Source organism: Neofelis nebulosa, chromosome 5 (genome assembly GCF_028018385.1).
Source record: "Neofelis nebulosa isolate mNeoNeb1 chromosome 5, mNeoNeb1.pri, whole genome shotgun sequence".
Lineage (NCBI taxonomy): Eukaryota > Metazoa > Chordata > Mammalia > Carnivora > Felidae > Neofelis > Neofelis nebulosa.
In genome coordinates, this window is record NC_080786.1 from 117,642,208 (window position 1) to 117,658,102 (window position 15,895).

Here is a 15,895-nt window from a genome sequence, read left to right on the forward strand (position 1 = left end):
GCCTCCCAGGAAAAGTCAGCTTTCAACTTCAATGTACGTTCATGGGTTGTTGAAATAATAATAATAACAATAATAATTAAGTGAAAATATTCTCACCGACCAAAAAGAGCTTACCGTCCAACAATGCAGCGTTGAGACAAATACATTCTTAAGTCGGAAGTGTAACAAATGCTCCCACTTCATAGTCTTAAGCAAATAGCCTTCTTACCACATTCACAGCTTATGACATCTGACTATATTTAAACTGTGAGCTAGCAGTTGACCATATTGACAACGTTCTGCTAATCCACTTCTGTAGAGGTTTCATTATCTAGAAGCTCTGGGTGTTGATGTTTGATGGAGAATAAACATTTGTGGACCTTTGCCTTTGAAAACCTGGCAGTGGTTCAAAATGGTCAACTTTGTGTTTGTTCTTTGTTAGGCTTCTGTGCTCTAAAGCAGGTGTCTTGTACAGTGTAACCCGAATTGTTTATATTATTAAAATGAGAATTTATAAAAACATTGAAAGACATGAATATATCCTGGGACTGTGTCTGATCAAAATAACTACCACAGAACCTCAAAGAGTATTGTTGATTGGGTCCGAAGTCCATTCAATAAACATTACGTTCCACTTCATACAAAAGTACCAACACATGTCAGGTACACGAGAGTGACTTTATTTTCCAGGAACAAATTCTCTTCTTAATAGTAACGTACCCTTCCTAAAAGTACTTTTGTGAACTTTAGGGTTTCTGATTGGAATGCTATGTCATAAATGCTAAGCTTTACCAATTTGTTAGGCACTTGTATCTCTATTAATTATACTGCATGCTCCTTTTTGTTTTTTTTTTAATGTTTTTTTAACGTTTATTTATTTTTGAGACAGGGAGAGACAGAGCATGAACGGGGGAGGGTCAGAGAGAGGGAGACACAGAATCTGAAACAGGCTCCAGGCTCTGAGCTGTCAGCACAGAGCCCGACGCGGGGCTCGAACTCACGGACCGCGAGATCATGACCTGAGCCAAAGTCGGCCACTTAACCGACTGAGCCACCCAGGCACCCCTGCATGCTCCTTTTTGACATCTAATCTGTTGCTCTCCACAGTGACTTTTTTTAGATGACTGACAGGATGACAATGAAAGTCTTTAAATATTCAACATCTAAATATTAAAATATTGGATGGAGAGGATAAGACTTAAAGAAACTTGAAGGCACTACAGAGTTTATTTAATGTGACAAAGATTAAGGTAGGAGACTCTAACACAAAGATGGGCCTGGTCTCCAAACAGACCCTGTACACTACACAATTATGGATAATTAAAAAATAAATTTAACATTTATTCATTTTTTGATAGACAGAGAGAGAGGGAGACACAGAATCCGAAGCAGGCTCCAGGCTCTGAACTGACAGCACAGAGCCCGACGCGGGGCTCAAACCCACGGACTGTGAGATCATGACCTGAGCTGAAGTTGGACACCTAACCGACTGAGCCACCCAGGCGCCCCCAATTATGGATAATTTTAATGTATATGCCTGACACGAAACCTCTTTCTTTGGAATAGTCCTCTATCTTATCCTCAGAAACGGGTTCCTAGAGCTAAGTTCATGTTACCTTGTTCTGGGTCTTTTGATCATGGCACATGGCATATGATTTTTGAAGAGCCAATCTACAAGCAAGCGGGACTAGCTCACCAGAATTTCTCGCCTGAGGACTGAGTCAAAAGACAGTTGGACCTTGGTCATTTGAGGGACACACCAAGATTGTATGACCTAGGTCTGAGAAAACCATGTCTAGCCATGTGTGTAGACATGCAAAACAAAAAAAAAAAGTCACTGGGCATAAAAAAGAAAAGTATGATGCAGTTACATTAGGAAGTATATTAAATCGGCTCTCATTCACAGAGAGATGGAGAATATGGCTTCTCATTCTTCATTTTCCAGTTCCCAATTACTATACCCTGTGAATGGGGACTAATTTCATTGATTATTCATTGGATTCACCTGATTCTTTATAAACCTCCTTTACCCTTATGGCCATGTGTTCATATCAAAGGATTCCTATTAGCAAAAATCCCTGTCTAGGAAATACAGCACATTATACTTGGTTATTTTTGACATTTACACACAAAACCATAAATTAACACTCATTAATGCACGCTAATTATGCATATCCTGTGTTTCCAAACTTCCTATAAGCCTTTTAAGGAAAACAATACTATTATGTCTTAAACTTATTTATAACTTCATTTTCTAGCATGATATCCTTCATAGGGTAGACAATAATAGATGATGATATACAATTATTTAGTAGATGTGAAAACTACCTTTAGATTGTAGTGTGTTTTCCTGTATACCAGCTTATCCACTTAGTTCCTAATTTTCCATTTCCATAGAGGTTAAGCTTTGTTATCAATAATAGAAAATCACAAATGCAGGAATGCAGTTAACCATAATGCTATGTTTACTTATGTCCTAAATTAAGAACTTGGGTCATTGGGCTGGCAGTAGGGAACAGGTATATATCTGATGGTCTATCTGAAGGAGGTCATAGTTCAATGGAAATACCTATTGTGGGGAGCTACGGTGAGGAAGGAAGACACATCAAGATACATAATTCTAGAAGTTGGCATTGATAAAGAGACCCGGGACCCAGCTCAGTGGTTACAGAAGACAGTAAGAACCTCAGAGTTTCAGCTAATATTTATATATATTATATATATTTATAATATTATATATATTTATAATTCATTAGTCCGAAACCCGTATGTCCACTAGAAAGTTCAGAATCATTCGGTCTTAAAAGCTTTCCCTTACTCTGTGGAAATCTTGGCTATGGTGTCACAAGAACTGTACTCCACGCCTGTGAAGATTTCCTTGCACTGTGCTGTCCGGACACCATTAAGCCAGTCACCTGTTGTGCGGAAGGTAGTGATGTCGACATTGCTTTGGTCCAGAAGAAGGTTTGATGGCCTGCAAGAAAAGAAAACACCAAAGGAAGAGAGATCAGGAATCAGCAGAGTTGCTGCGTGTCAAAATTTGACACCAACATCAGCAGGAACTTCCAGACTTCATGTGGTGTTCCTGTTTATTTGTGGAATTTATCTGCCATGAAGGCTTCATCTGTTCAAGCTGGCAGCTTGCAAGAATACTGTGTAATCATCTTGTCTCAGTGCTTCCCTTTTCCACTCATGCCTGCTTTGTAAATCATTGAAACTATGCCAGTGGAATGCATAAATATATCCATACATACTTGGATAATTTATTTTCTTTAGCTATTAGCAAAGATGGTGGTAATTCAGGATACAGTTATAGGAGACATGACACACTGAATACTTTGCTTTATAGATGTTCATTTGTAGATATTGTATTGGTTGCTTTCTAAAGGACAGTTGAGCAACCTAGATTATACTTACAGCAGGACATAAAGTCAGCACAGATGAAAATAATGTCATACATGTCATTAACAATGAAAATCACAAAAAGAATAGAAAAAATAGCTGAGTAACAATAAATGAAATTCTCACATCTATTGACAATATTAAATGGACTTCATGACATATAGAGAAAGATGAAAGAGAGAAAAATATCGGTACTGGTATTGTGACTGTGATTTATACTGCACAATACAATCATCATTAAGGGGAAACGTTTAGAATTGTTTTATATAATGACAGGTCTGACCATACATCTGTGACCAACTGCAAGATCTGGTGAATCTAAGGAACAGCAGGGACATAAAAGAAACAGAGGAGACCATATTTTCATTCTGGGAGAGCCAAAAGCAGCAGCCTATTGGTAAAATGCCCTTTGGGTGTTTTTTTCAGATCGCAATGACCCGTTAATTGTCCTTTGACTCATAAGACTGGGACCAGATAGACAATTGACTTTATTTTCTTCTCTTAAGGGAAGGAGCTTGAGCAAAAAGCACTAATGAAGCCCTTTGTTTTGAGATGAATAACAACAACAACAGCAACAATGATTGCATTGAACATTTACGAACACTTCTAATGTACTGGGGTCTATACTCCGCATAGTACACAGATAGGAAGGACTGTGATTCTTACAACAGGTACCAATGCTATGTCCCTATAATAGAAGTGGAAACTGAAACCGAAAGAGATTAATTCACACATCTGAGTTTCCTCAGGCAGAAGAGCCAGAGCTGGGATTTAGACACCAATTATTTTATTCCAAAGCCCACACTCTTGGCCACTATGCTATACCATTTAGGTGGAACTTAGTTCATATTGTTTTCTTTTAAGTTATTTATTTAAATTTACATTTATTTATTTAAATTTATGTGTATCTGAATTTATTTAAGTTCCATGATATGGGCTCTTTAACTTTTATATTCCACAAAGTGTAGTGGTCCAGTGCACAGACACTGGAACCATAAGGCTTGGGTTGAATCCTGGTTATAGCACATACTATCTGTGTGATCTTCAGTGATTTCTTATCTTGTCTGCTTTCTCACCTGTAAAATAGGAATGATGATCACAAGAGATTTCACACAACTGAAGATTAATGAATTTTAAAAAAGATTGCTTATGCAAGGAATACTCAGAGATGTGGACATATAATATGCTATCGGTTAGCTATTTGTTACTCTGACATAAGGTAACACATCTTGTCAAATGGTTGAAGGTTTTAAAACTTCAAAAAGAAAATAACACAATAAGTCCCAGTTTATAAAAGCTGCTGGAAGTGTGGTATTCTTGTTAATGATCTTTCTGAGCAATTAAAAGTTTAGTCATGTATAATCTTATGAGCATAATAGGGCAACAACCTTGTAAAGCAGGTATAATTGGGGGCCTCATTTGAATAGCCAATAACTTTTACAACCTCACAATCATTCTATAACCAATGCTTGCAAATGGATATGCTATTCTGATTTCTGTAGTTTCTGTTTTCATTACTGCAGTAAAATATATTACTAACATTGAAACTGTGTGTTGTCACCTAATCTTTAACTTATAATTGAGAAGGTGCATTTAGATTTGTACTTTTTTAGAGTTACCATGCAGAATCTTTCATGTTTTATGATACTGCAGTTGAATTTGATCAGCATTGAGCTCTTAAAACTTTTTAAAATTATTATTTAAAAAATCTCCAATATTAGGATTTGTTAACTAAACTTTGCATTTTCTTAAATGTTAAAAATTAATGCTTTGCCTGAATGAAATCTGTTTTTTGAAGTTCTTAAATTCAATATTTACAATTATCAGAGGGCATCAAAACAAATGAAGACTATACTACCATGGATTTGTCCTTGTTTTAGAAACAAATTCAGCTCTCTAAAGTACCAATTCAATAATATTTTTAGAAACAGCATGAAATAACAAAGTGAACCATCTTGATGAAATTAAACTGCATAGTGTTTTATCAATGAATACTAACCATTGATTATCATCTAGGAAATGTGGTAAAGCTCATATTCTCATGAGAAAATCTTTCTGTAGAGCAAATCCACAAATATGCCAACTCTACCCACATTTAAAAGCAATTTTTAATTAGGAGATTTCTAACACTATTGATAATATTTCTCCAACTCACTCCCTGATACATAGGAAACAAGTTAACATTCTCAAATCTGAACAAATTTGTACCATGTCCTAACCCTGTATGCTGTTGGTGGAGACACATGAAAAAATGTAAATGGACTATCCATCTGGATTTTGATGGGGATATATGGAATGCGTTTGATAAAAATAAGTTTTTAACTAATTTTTTTATTTGATAAAAGTGAAATATTAAGGAAATTTTAATACTGAGTTGAAGAAAAAGTTGGCAACATGACAGTATGGTTCTGTCTATATTTTCATCTTGTGTGGAAAATATAGATCGATAGCTACTTTCCTTTTTCTCATGATCATTTATAGAGAGGGAGACAGCTGAAAATGGAGGACTTTTGCGACCTCCTTTCCTTGAGACTAAACTCAATTATTTCAATCTTCTTTACCTCAAGTATTTAATTTATAAATTAAAAATTAAACTTAAAGAGAATGTAACATATTTATATATTATGGTTTAATTTTAACTAATAATCAGAGGTTATCTTAAAAAAAGGAAAAAAAGATGGGGCGCCTGGGTGGCTCAGTCGGTTAAGCGGCCGACTTGGGCTCAGGTCATGATCTCATGGTCCGTGAGTTCGAGCCCCGTGTCGGGCTCTGTGCTGACAGCTCAGAGCCTGGAGCCTGCTTCTGTTTCTGTGTCTCCCTCTCTCTCTGCCCCTCCCCCATCCGCGCTCTGTCTCTCTCTGCCTTTCAAAAATGAATAAATGTTAAAAAAAATTAAAAAAAGGAAAAAAAACAAAAACTAGAAATGATTTTTAAAAATCATTGATTTGTTCAAGGAATACCTAGAAAACTACAAAATATAACATTTTATAAATTATTCTCTCCTGGGGCATATGTATAAATAGTGCTCTATGATTCTTTAAATTATTCAACTGAAAAAAAGGCTTATTTTAATAATTATAAATTTCTTGCCTTTGTTTTTTTTTTTCCCTAGGATTTTGAGGAATCACAGACACAGATATACAGGCTAGATTCCAAAATTTACACGATATTCTTGGATTGTTTTAGCATGACGCTCATGGGTAAAATAGACTTTGTCACTAGCCAGCCTTAGATGTAACATTGGACACTCTGGGTAAGCCACTGAATTAGTAAACAAAATTGATAGGAATAACATTAAATCAGGTGTAAGAAATTTTGATAAGAAAAATGAAGTCATACGTAGAAGACAATGATATATTAAACCATCTATAGGCATATGTGCACATGCACACAGGCACACACCACAGCTTGGATTTCTACAGTAGCTGTAGCATAGACTCTAATGTCGACTCTTGTCGACTCTTGGTCCCATGAACAGCAATACTCCTTTATTTATGGGTTTGTGGGTATGAAGAATCAAACCCCAGGACATTTATTCAGAATATTTATGAACTGTGCCTAATAGCAAAATGCAGAGTTTTTTTTCTTCTTAGTTCAAAATGGTTTGTATTTCTAAACTCAACACTATAGCCAGACTCAACAAGAGTTTAGAGAAAATTAGTATAAACAAATTGAAATAGAACAGGACGTGCAGATTAGGGATTAGAGTGACCCCAACTGAGTTTTTCTGTTTATTACTTGGATCAAAGTACAATGAAGACAAAGAATGGCCTAATTTTAATGCCAGTGACCTCAGAATAACCAGCCCTGCAAAGTATCATTTTTCCACTTCCAGGATTTCTCTTGGGAATTCAAATAAAAATTGGTTCCTTTCCTCCTCTGAGAGGACATCTGGAGAGTTTATCAATGGATAGGAATTTGTCTCTCACTGTGAAGAGCCTGTGATGTCTCTTCATGTGCACCAAGGGAATGTGGGCTTTTTGAGCAGCTGCAGGCATTGGGTTTTTTTTTTTTTTTTTTTTTTTTTTTAGACCCAGCCCCAGACTTGGGTCTGAAGGGGAAATTTATAGGCTGGGTGATGTGCACTGTGAGCTCACACTTTTACTAGACAAATTAGATAGGTTTCAATCCATGCAGCTGTAAACGATGTCCTGCAGAGTTCCACCTGATCTTTTACAGCTTTTCATAAATCAGTACCTACTGGCCGCAGACCGCAGTCATTAAAAAGAAATCATGGAAATTACATGTTTGCTCAGGGGAAGCAAAAAATAACTTTCCTCCCCTTCTCTCTCCCTCCTTGTATTTAGGTTTGTGAATTATTCCTTTATGGGTTTTCATACTGTTGCATTAAAGACGTATACATACATTTTCTTCTGATTAAATCCTATTTTACCTGCAAAAGGTTTCATACCAATTAGCACCTGATATTGGGTACCCAGTATCAATAAACAACTGTCACTCCCAAGAATATATTCTCATAATGATGTTACTTCAATATTGCTTTAGAATTCCAAACCACTAGGATTGAACGTTATCTTTTTATAACATGAAAAGACTCCTTTTGGTATACAAAGGACTTTATCTTTCATGAATAAAAACAGTAATGAATACACATTCCCTGAATAAGTAAGTGGATGCCAACTGAGTTTAGAAGTAAATATCAATAATACTGGAGATGTATGTGATACCACTGTAATTATCTACTTATTGTCTGTTGTTCTGAACAGTTTCAGGAAATATATTTACTCAAGAATAGTTTCTTAAAGGCAGAATATTAATTATATCTATCTTTATTATTGTCTGAAATTAGTAATCTAATTTTCCAATATCTTTTATAATTTATTGTTGATTTTTTTTAATTTGAAATTGTGCCTTCTCATCATATTTCAGGGGGAAAATCTTTTATTTACCGATTTTTTAAAATGTGGATTTATTACAATCTTGATCTTTTTATATCTAACATTAAAAATTCCAGATAAAGTTTAAGCAAATTTAATTTGTCATCAGTAACTAAGAATCCTTTTTGAGTATATAGAGTTCCCAACAGGGAGTAGGATATACACGACACATTAAGGTGAAGTACAGTTGCTGTGTTTATTTTAATTATCTTTAGGCCTTAAGGATAAGAATCTTAGCAGTTATAGCTATTACAGCTGGTTTAATTCCTCCCAGTGGCAAAATTACCTACTTTGATTTTTAAGATTAAAAAAAAATCACCTGGGTATTTGGCATATTTGCTTCCCTCTAAAAAGTTCTGTATAATATTTGATTAGTGAGGAAAGTCACCCTGTCAGTTTCAGAATTGGAGGTCAAAGTCACACTGAGAAATAGACTGTTTTTTTGGTTGTTAGACTTCTTTTAAAGGATGCAGTAGTTGTCAAAATATTCTCAAAAGAATTATATTTTGTTCTCTTAGCGATCAGAAGCTTTGATTTATACTAATTTAGTGCCATTAACAGGGAAAAATTACTAGTATTGCTCCATTTATCTTGCAAGTTAATAAATATGAGTCCCTTTAAAGATAGTGATCGATGCAATGGAACAATATAGTTAAATCATTTCAATAAGTTAACTAAGTACAACTGGATCTCCAGAACTTCATTGTGCGATCTGAAAAGAAACCAGAGTATCCAGAACTTCATTGTAAATTACTATTAAATATATTGTTTAAGATCTTATGCCATGAGGGGTGCCTGGGTGGCTCAGTCGGTTAAGCGTCCAACTTAAGCTCGGGTCATGGTCTCACAGTTTGTTGAGTTGGAGCCCCGCACTGGGCTCTGTGCTGACAGCTCAGAGCCTGGAGCCTACTTCAGATTCTGTGTCTCATTCTCTCTCTGCCCCTCCCCCACGTGTGCTCTATCTCTGTCTCTCAAAAATAAATAAAAATGTAAACAAACAAAAAGATCTTATGCCATGAATTTGGTTACCTTCACTTTAGACCTCCATTCTAAATATATGGAATGTATTTAATTCTTTGTAACAAAAATGTGTTTTCCATAAATTTATAATACTATTAAATAATATAACTGCCTGGAGTATGAAAATTCTGTGAATTTAAAAATAATTGATCTATTTCATTTTATATACAAAAGTATCCAAAAATTAAAGAGGCCATCTTATTGCCTGAATGGAAGTGAATTAATTCATCTCTCATTTTTCTCTATTGTTAATCTTCTTTATTTTTAATTTAGCTATATTCATAGAAATAATTTATTTAAATTCAGGAGCTATATCTTATATACAATGTAAAGGCAATTGAATATTTATATAATATAAAAATGTATATCATGACATTAATTTAAATAGTATAAAACTAATCCTTCAAAATAGTCTCTTTTAAAAAATGAATTTTGTATATTTCTCCTATCTGTATCACTAAATTACATGTTAGGAAGTAAGAGAAAATTTATCACTGTAAGACCATTTTCAATTTATTTTTATAGAACTGTTTTCTATCAAGAAATTAAAAAAAATTATTTAAATCCAAGTTAGTTAACATATAGTATAATAATGGTTTCAGGAGTAGAATTTAGCGATTCATCACTTACATGTAACACCTAGTTCTTATCCCAACAAGTATCCTTCTTAATGCCCATCACCCATTTAGTCTGTTCCCCTACCCAACACCCTTCCAGCAACCCTCGGTGTGTTCTCTGTATTTAAGATTCTCTTATAGTTCGCATTTCTCTTTGTTTTTATCTTATTTTTCCTTCCATTCCCCTATGTTCATCTGTTTTGTTTCTTAAATTCCACATGTGAGTGAAATCATATGATATTTTTCTGCCTTATTTTGCTTAGCATTATACATCCTAGTTCCATCCACATTGTTGCAAATGGGAAGATTTCATTCTTTTTTATTGCTGAGTAATATTCCATTGTATATATATACCACATCTCCTTTATCTATTTGTCAGTCAGTGGACATTTGGGCTCTTTCCATAATTTGGCTATTGTTGATAGCACTGCTATAAACATTGGAGTGCATGTGCCACTTCAAATCAGGAGTTTTATATCCTTTGTATAAATACCTAGTAGCACAATTGCTGGGTCATAGGGTATCTCCATTTTAAACTTTTTGAGGAACCTCCATACTGTTTTCCAGAGTGGCTGCACCAGTTTTCATTCCCACCAGCAGTGCAAAAGGGTTCCTCTTGCTCTGCATCCTCGCCCACATCTGTCGTTGCCTGAGTTGTTGATTTAGCCATTCTGACAGGTGTGAGGTGGTATCTCATTGTGGTTTTGATTTGTATTTCTCTGATGATGAGTCATGGTGAACTCCTTTTTATCTGTCTGTTAGCCATCTGGATGTCTTCTTTAGAAAAGTGTCTGTTCATGTCCTCTGCCCATTTCTTCACTGGATTATTTGTTTTTGGGTGTTGAGTTTGATGAGTTCTTTATAGATTTTGAATAGTAACCCCTTATTTAATATGCCATTTGCAAATATCTTCTTTCATTCCATCCGTTGTCTTTTGGTTTTGTTGATTGTTTCCTTTGGTGTGCAGAAGCTTTTTATCTTGATGAAGTACCAATAGTTCATTTTTGCTGTTGTTTTCCTTGCCTCCATAGACATGTCTAGTAAGAAGTTGCTGTGGCTCAGGTCAAAGAGATTGTTGCCTGTTTTCTCCTCTAGGCTTTTGATGGTTTTCTATCTTACATTTAGGTTTTTCATTCATTTTGAGTTCATTTTTGTGGATGGTTGTAAGAGAGTGGTCTATGTTCATTCTTCTGCATGTCGCTGTCCAGTTTTCCCAACACCATTTGCTGCCTTTATTCCATTGGATATTCTTTCCTGCTTTGTCGAAGATGAGTTGGCCATATGTTTATGGGTCCATTTCTGGGTTCTCTATTCTGTTCCATTGACCTGAGTGTCTTTTTTGTGCCAGTGCCATACTGTCTTGATGATTACAGCTTTCTAATAGAGCTTGTCAAAAACTTCTTTAAGAAAGATTTCTTCAGTTCTTAAAATGGGAGGGAGTTTTATTTTTACCATTTTCTATATGTACATTATATTTGTATTTTTTTTCTAAATTTCTCAAAAACACTGTCTTCACCCTGCTTATTCATTATTTAATTATAACTAAACCTCTTAAAATTTTGTATCGCATTTATCACTCTAAAATAATCAAAATATTCCTCTAAAAAGAAACCAATGTTATGCTCACTGCTTAACTGAATGGCTTTCTTTCTTCAGTTGTATTTTTGCTTGCTCACTCTTCAGCAGCTTTTGATACCACACTTCATTCTATCCACTTTTGGAAAATTCCTTGAGCTGTGGATTCCGTAATGGTCTAAGTCACATGTGTAATTCTATTCCTTGTTTCTACTAACCATTTCATATTCTTCTGCTCTGTGATTGGTACTGTTCCCCACAGCTTAAAGAGACCATTTTCTTTCTCTCTGGGTAGAAGTTGATGCAGTGGCTTACTGTTTTGAGATAGTTTTGAATGTTTCATACCGTTTTCCTTTTAGGATTTCCATCCAATGGCATTAATTGGCTCCACAATCCCCTCATAAGGTGCCTGAAATCCTCATGAGCTACCATAGCATCTTATTACATAGGATGGAAGCATATACCCATTTCAATTATCTTCTTGGCTCTTGCACACATTTTAGTTAGTGACTTCTGGACTAAATGACCGAGGCATTTTGAAGTTTCAGAAAGATTCCTAGATAATAGGGCACCCCAGAGGCAGCAAGGAGAAGCTCAAAAGTTCAATCTGGAAGATTGGGAGGAGGGATGACTCATTGGCGACCTGTATGAACCAACACTCTTGGAGTGTTCAGAGATTAAAATCTCCATTTGGAGGTTAAAATCTCTTGATAATCCAAGGGCACCTGGGTGGCTCAGTCGGTTAAGTGTCTGGCTCTTGATTTCGGCTCAGGTCCTGATCTCATGGTGTGTCAGTTCGAGTCCTGCAACTGGCTCTGTATTGATGGTGCAGAGACTGCTTGGGGTTCTTTCTCTCCACCCCTCCTCTCCTCCTTGCGTTCTCTTTCTCTCTCTCTTAAAATAAATAAACTTAAAAAAATATTAAAAAATCTCTTCAAAATCCATATGAGAACTTTAACTAGAAATTAAAATTTTAGAAAAAAAATAGGTATATTTATGGTAAAACCCAGCCTTCCTAGATTGAGATTTGTACTATTAAGCAAGTTTCTATGAGTTTTTTTTTTCTTTATAGAGAGAAGGTTCTAAATTGATTATCCAGTTTTAATGGCTCCCCAGTTTGAGATATAAACTTCTAGTTTCTTGCAGGACTTGGTCTCATTGTTCCAAAGTGCTCATCTGTCTTGCAGACCTGTTTTTCCTAATGCCCTTCCTACGCTGTCAGCGAAAACACTGTTCTTATCGTCCTCCATGTTCAAAACCTGGAAGTACTCTCCAATACTTTCCCTGTCACTCTGCACATCTCATTGGCCACCATGTCCTATAATACTTCAGGAAATTTTTTTGAATTCACATCTTTTCTTTTTATTTCCTCTGCTCTATTCTAGAGGAAGTCCTTTCTTAGACTACTGAAATCAATCACCTTCAAAATCCTTATTACAAACCTCTTCACCTCCAGTTCTTAGGTATAGCTGCTAGAGAATTATTCCATAGGCACAGAACTACATATCCTTTAAGTATCTTCAATGGCTCCTCTTTTCCTCAAAGACAAAAGTCCAGATTTTTTTTTTTTTTTTTTTTTTTTTTTAGAGACAGACATACAGTCAGGCAATTTCAAGTGGGCTCCACGCTCAGTGTGGAGCCTGATTAGAGTTTGATCTCATGGACCATGAGATCATGACCTGAGCTGAAATCAAGTCACCCGACTGAGCCACTGAGGTGCCCCCAAAGCCCAGATTTCTAATGACATTAAATCTTCCATTATATGATGAAATAATCGATCAGGCTCTTTCTTCATACTATATTCCAGCAGAATTGTATTATGCAATAAAATTTGGAAGGATCCTAGGTTTTTGTGTGTCTTTTTTGCACAGTGTTCCCCTAGTATTAACGCTGTTATGTGCTCACAAAAATTTCATCCACCATTCAGAAGGTACTTCTCTGCAACTGATCACCACAGGGCATAGTACAATGCCTTGCACAAAGTAACTGCTAAATAAACATCTGTGGTTTCATAGTAATGTACTGTCTAAACTTCAAATTCATGTATGTCTCCTCCAATTATACTACTTCTAGGAAAAGAAATCAATTACTAGAAGACAAACATGGCATAAAATTTAATATAACTTCCCTTCTTTCCTTACCACCGTTTCCAACATCCAAGTAAGTTTTTAGTAGGCACACCTTGTCCACGGACTCATATACCTTTCCACTTCCAGCAGTGATAGTCACCAAGAAACTCTTAGTGTAAGACTCTCTGGGAAAGATTCTGTTACAAATCATCAACTCTACTGAAGGGTCAGAAGTCAAATGATGCATTATAGAAGGATTTCTGTAATAATATATGAAATAAAGTTTGCCACAAAACTAACTCGACTCAGGATGACTCTGGAAAACATCATCCCTATAGGAATGATAGAATAATGTTATTTTCCCATAGGACTTTCTAGGCATAACTCTGTACATTGATCTAGAGAAGTCATTCAGAAACCTGAAGTCTTGGTGTCATTCACAAACTCAGATTGTGATGGGCTCCTAGTGTGTTTGGAGGAGGATGTTTTTGAAGTTGAGGTGGCAGAAAGACATGAAATTTTGCTGAGAAGAAAATTTTAAGCTTTTAGTATTATGACTAACATCTGCAGAAACCTACATAATGAATAGAAAAAAAACCTAGAATATTCTCTAAAAATCGTGTATCTATTGAAATGGACATTTATTATTTTAGAAAATGTATACTCATGTACTTAATAGATATTATTGAATTCCCAGTACCAACCCGCTACTGGTAATACAAGAGAAGCATGGCATCGAATCTCACAGGGCTTAGGATTATCGGAGAAATAGATACTTAAAAAGAGAAAAAACACAAGTGAGTTAAAACTGTGATGGCACTCTGTATAAAAAATAATGGTGTGGGCCTTTACAGGATGTTGCCAGAGAATGCCTCAATCAATACAAGTTGCAGAAGAGGGAGGAAGGGATGAAACTGAGAATCTAACATAAGGAGAACAGCATGTGCTACTGTCTTCATACCTGAAATGCCTTGGCCTTCTGAAGGAACTTGACGCTGGCCACTGAGGCTAGAGTGTTGTTTAAGTGGAAGTGGCAGAGAGATTGGAAGCTTGCAATGCCCCTCTCTTCACACTTTTCGCCCTCCCTCCACAAAGCAGCCATGTAAATCAAATCACACTGCTTCTCTGCTTTAAATGCCTTAATGGATTCCTCATGTTTTTCAAAAAAATTCCAAAGTCCTCACATGGCCTGGGTAGCCTCAAGTGCTCTGGCTTCTGTTTGCTTTCTCAGACTCATGACAGACTCTTCCTTCCCCTACTGCTCTTCAGTTATGTTGTCCTTCTGCCACTTTCTAGAACCCTCCAAACTCATTTGCAGTTGCTTTTTCCTATGCCAAGAATACTTTTTTTTAGGAATGTGTGTGTGTGTGTGTGTGTGTGTGTGTGCGCGCGCACGCGCACGGAGGGGGTAGGGCTCTTTAGACAGCCGGCTCTTTTTCTTTCTTTAGGTCTTAGCTCAAATGTCTTTCCACAGAGGGTTCTTGCCCAATCACCCTTTTACTATCTATCACAACTATCTATTTATTTCCTTCCTATAATCTGTGCTTGTCTGTTGTCTATTGTACATCCTCTGTAATTTAAGCTCTGGCAAGGTAGGGACCATTTTTGCCTTCTCCACCATTCTCCAGAGTCTACACATGTCTAGCACATAGTATACTAGCATACAATAAACAGTTGTTGAAATATGAAGAAAGTAACCTTTGAATAAAAGAAATGACATCGGAAAAGCAGGGCTATTTAAGTTGTCAACAAGAGTCTAGATTTTTTTCCAGTTCAAAATTGGCTATAAAAAGGTGACTGAAATTAAATCACATATTTTTTAAGTTTATTGATTAATTTTGAGAGAGGGAGAGAGAGAGAGACAGAGACGGCACGAGCAGGAGAGAGATAGAGAGAGACAGGAGACACAGAATTCCAAGCAGACTCCACAGTGTCAGTGCAGAGCCCAATGCGGGGCTCGAACTCACAAACCATGAGATCATGACCTGAGCCAAAAGCAAGAGTCACTTACTGAGCACGTAGGCACCCCAAACTCCATGTATTTTGATAAGAAAATTCAGAAGGCTATGTGCAAAGATGAATGAAAGATGAATGAATGAAAGAATGAAAGTAAGAATGAATGAAAGAATGAAAGCAGGGCAACAAGTCAGGAGACCACTGCAGTGTCTCAGCCAGAGGGGTAAACAGTCATAGCAGATGGGGTTTGCAGTGGAAAGGGAGAGGGACGGATCATGCTGATCCAGTGACCTTCTAGATCAAAGTGTGGAGGGCAAGAAAGAGGTGTGAAGAATTAGTCTAATCCTGACTGGGCAAATGAATAGGTGCTGGTATATTA

The 15,895-nt window shown here is 36.2% G+C and overlaps 1 protein-coding gene across 3 annotated transcripts in view; it reads right to left on the minus strand.

The window, feature by feature from the left end:
* The window catches only part of EPHA3 (EPH receptor A3), a 360,460-nt gene that overhangs the window by 5,998 nt on the left and 338,567 nt on the right, over positions 1 to 15,895 (minus strand). For all 3 annotated transcript variants that reach the window (XM_058731685.1, XM_058731684.1, XM_058731686.1), the window contains exon 16: positions 2,798 to 2,953. In XM_058731685.1, coding sequence (XP_058587668.1) covers positions 2,798 to 2,953 — 156 coding nt within the window. The remainder of the gene's footprint in view (positions 1 to 2,797; positions 2,954 to 15,895) is intronic.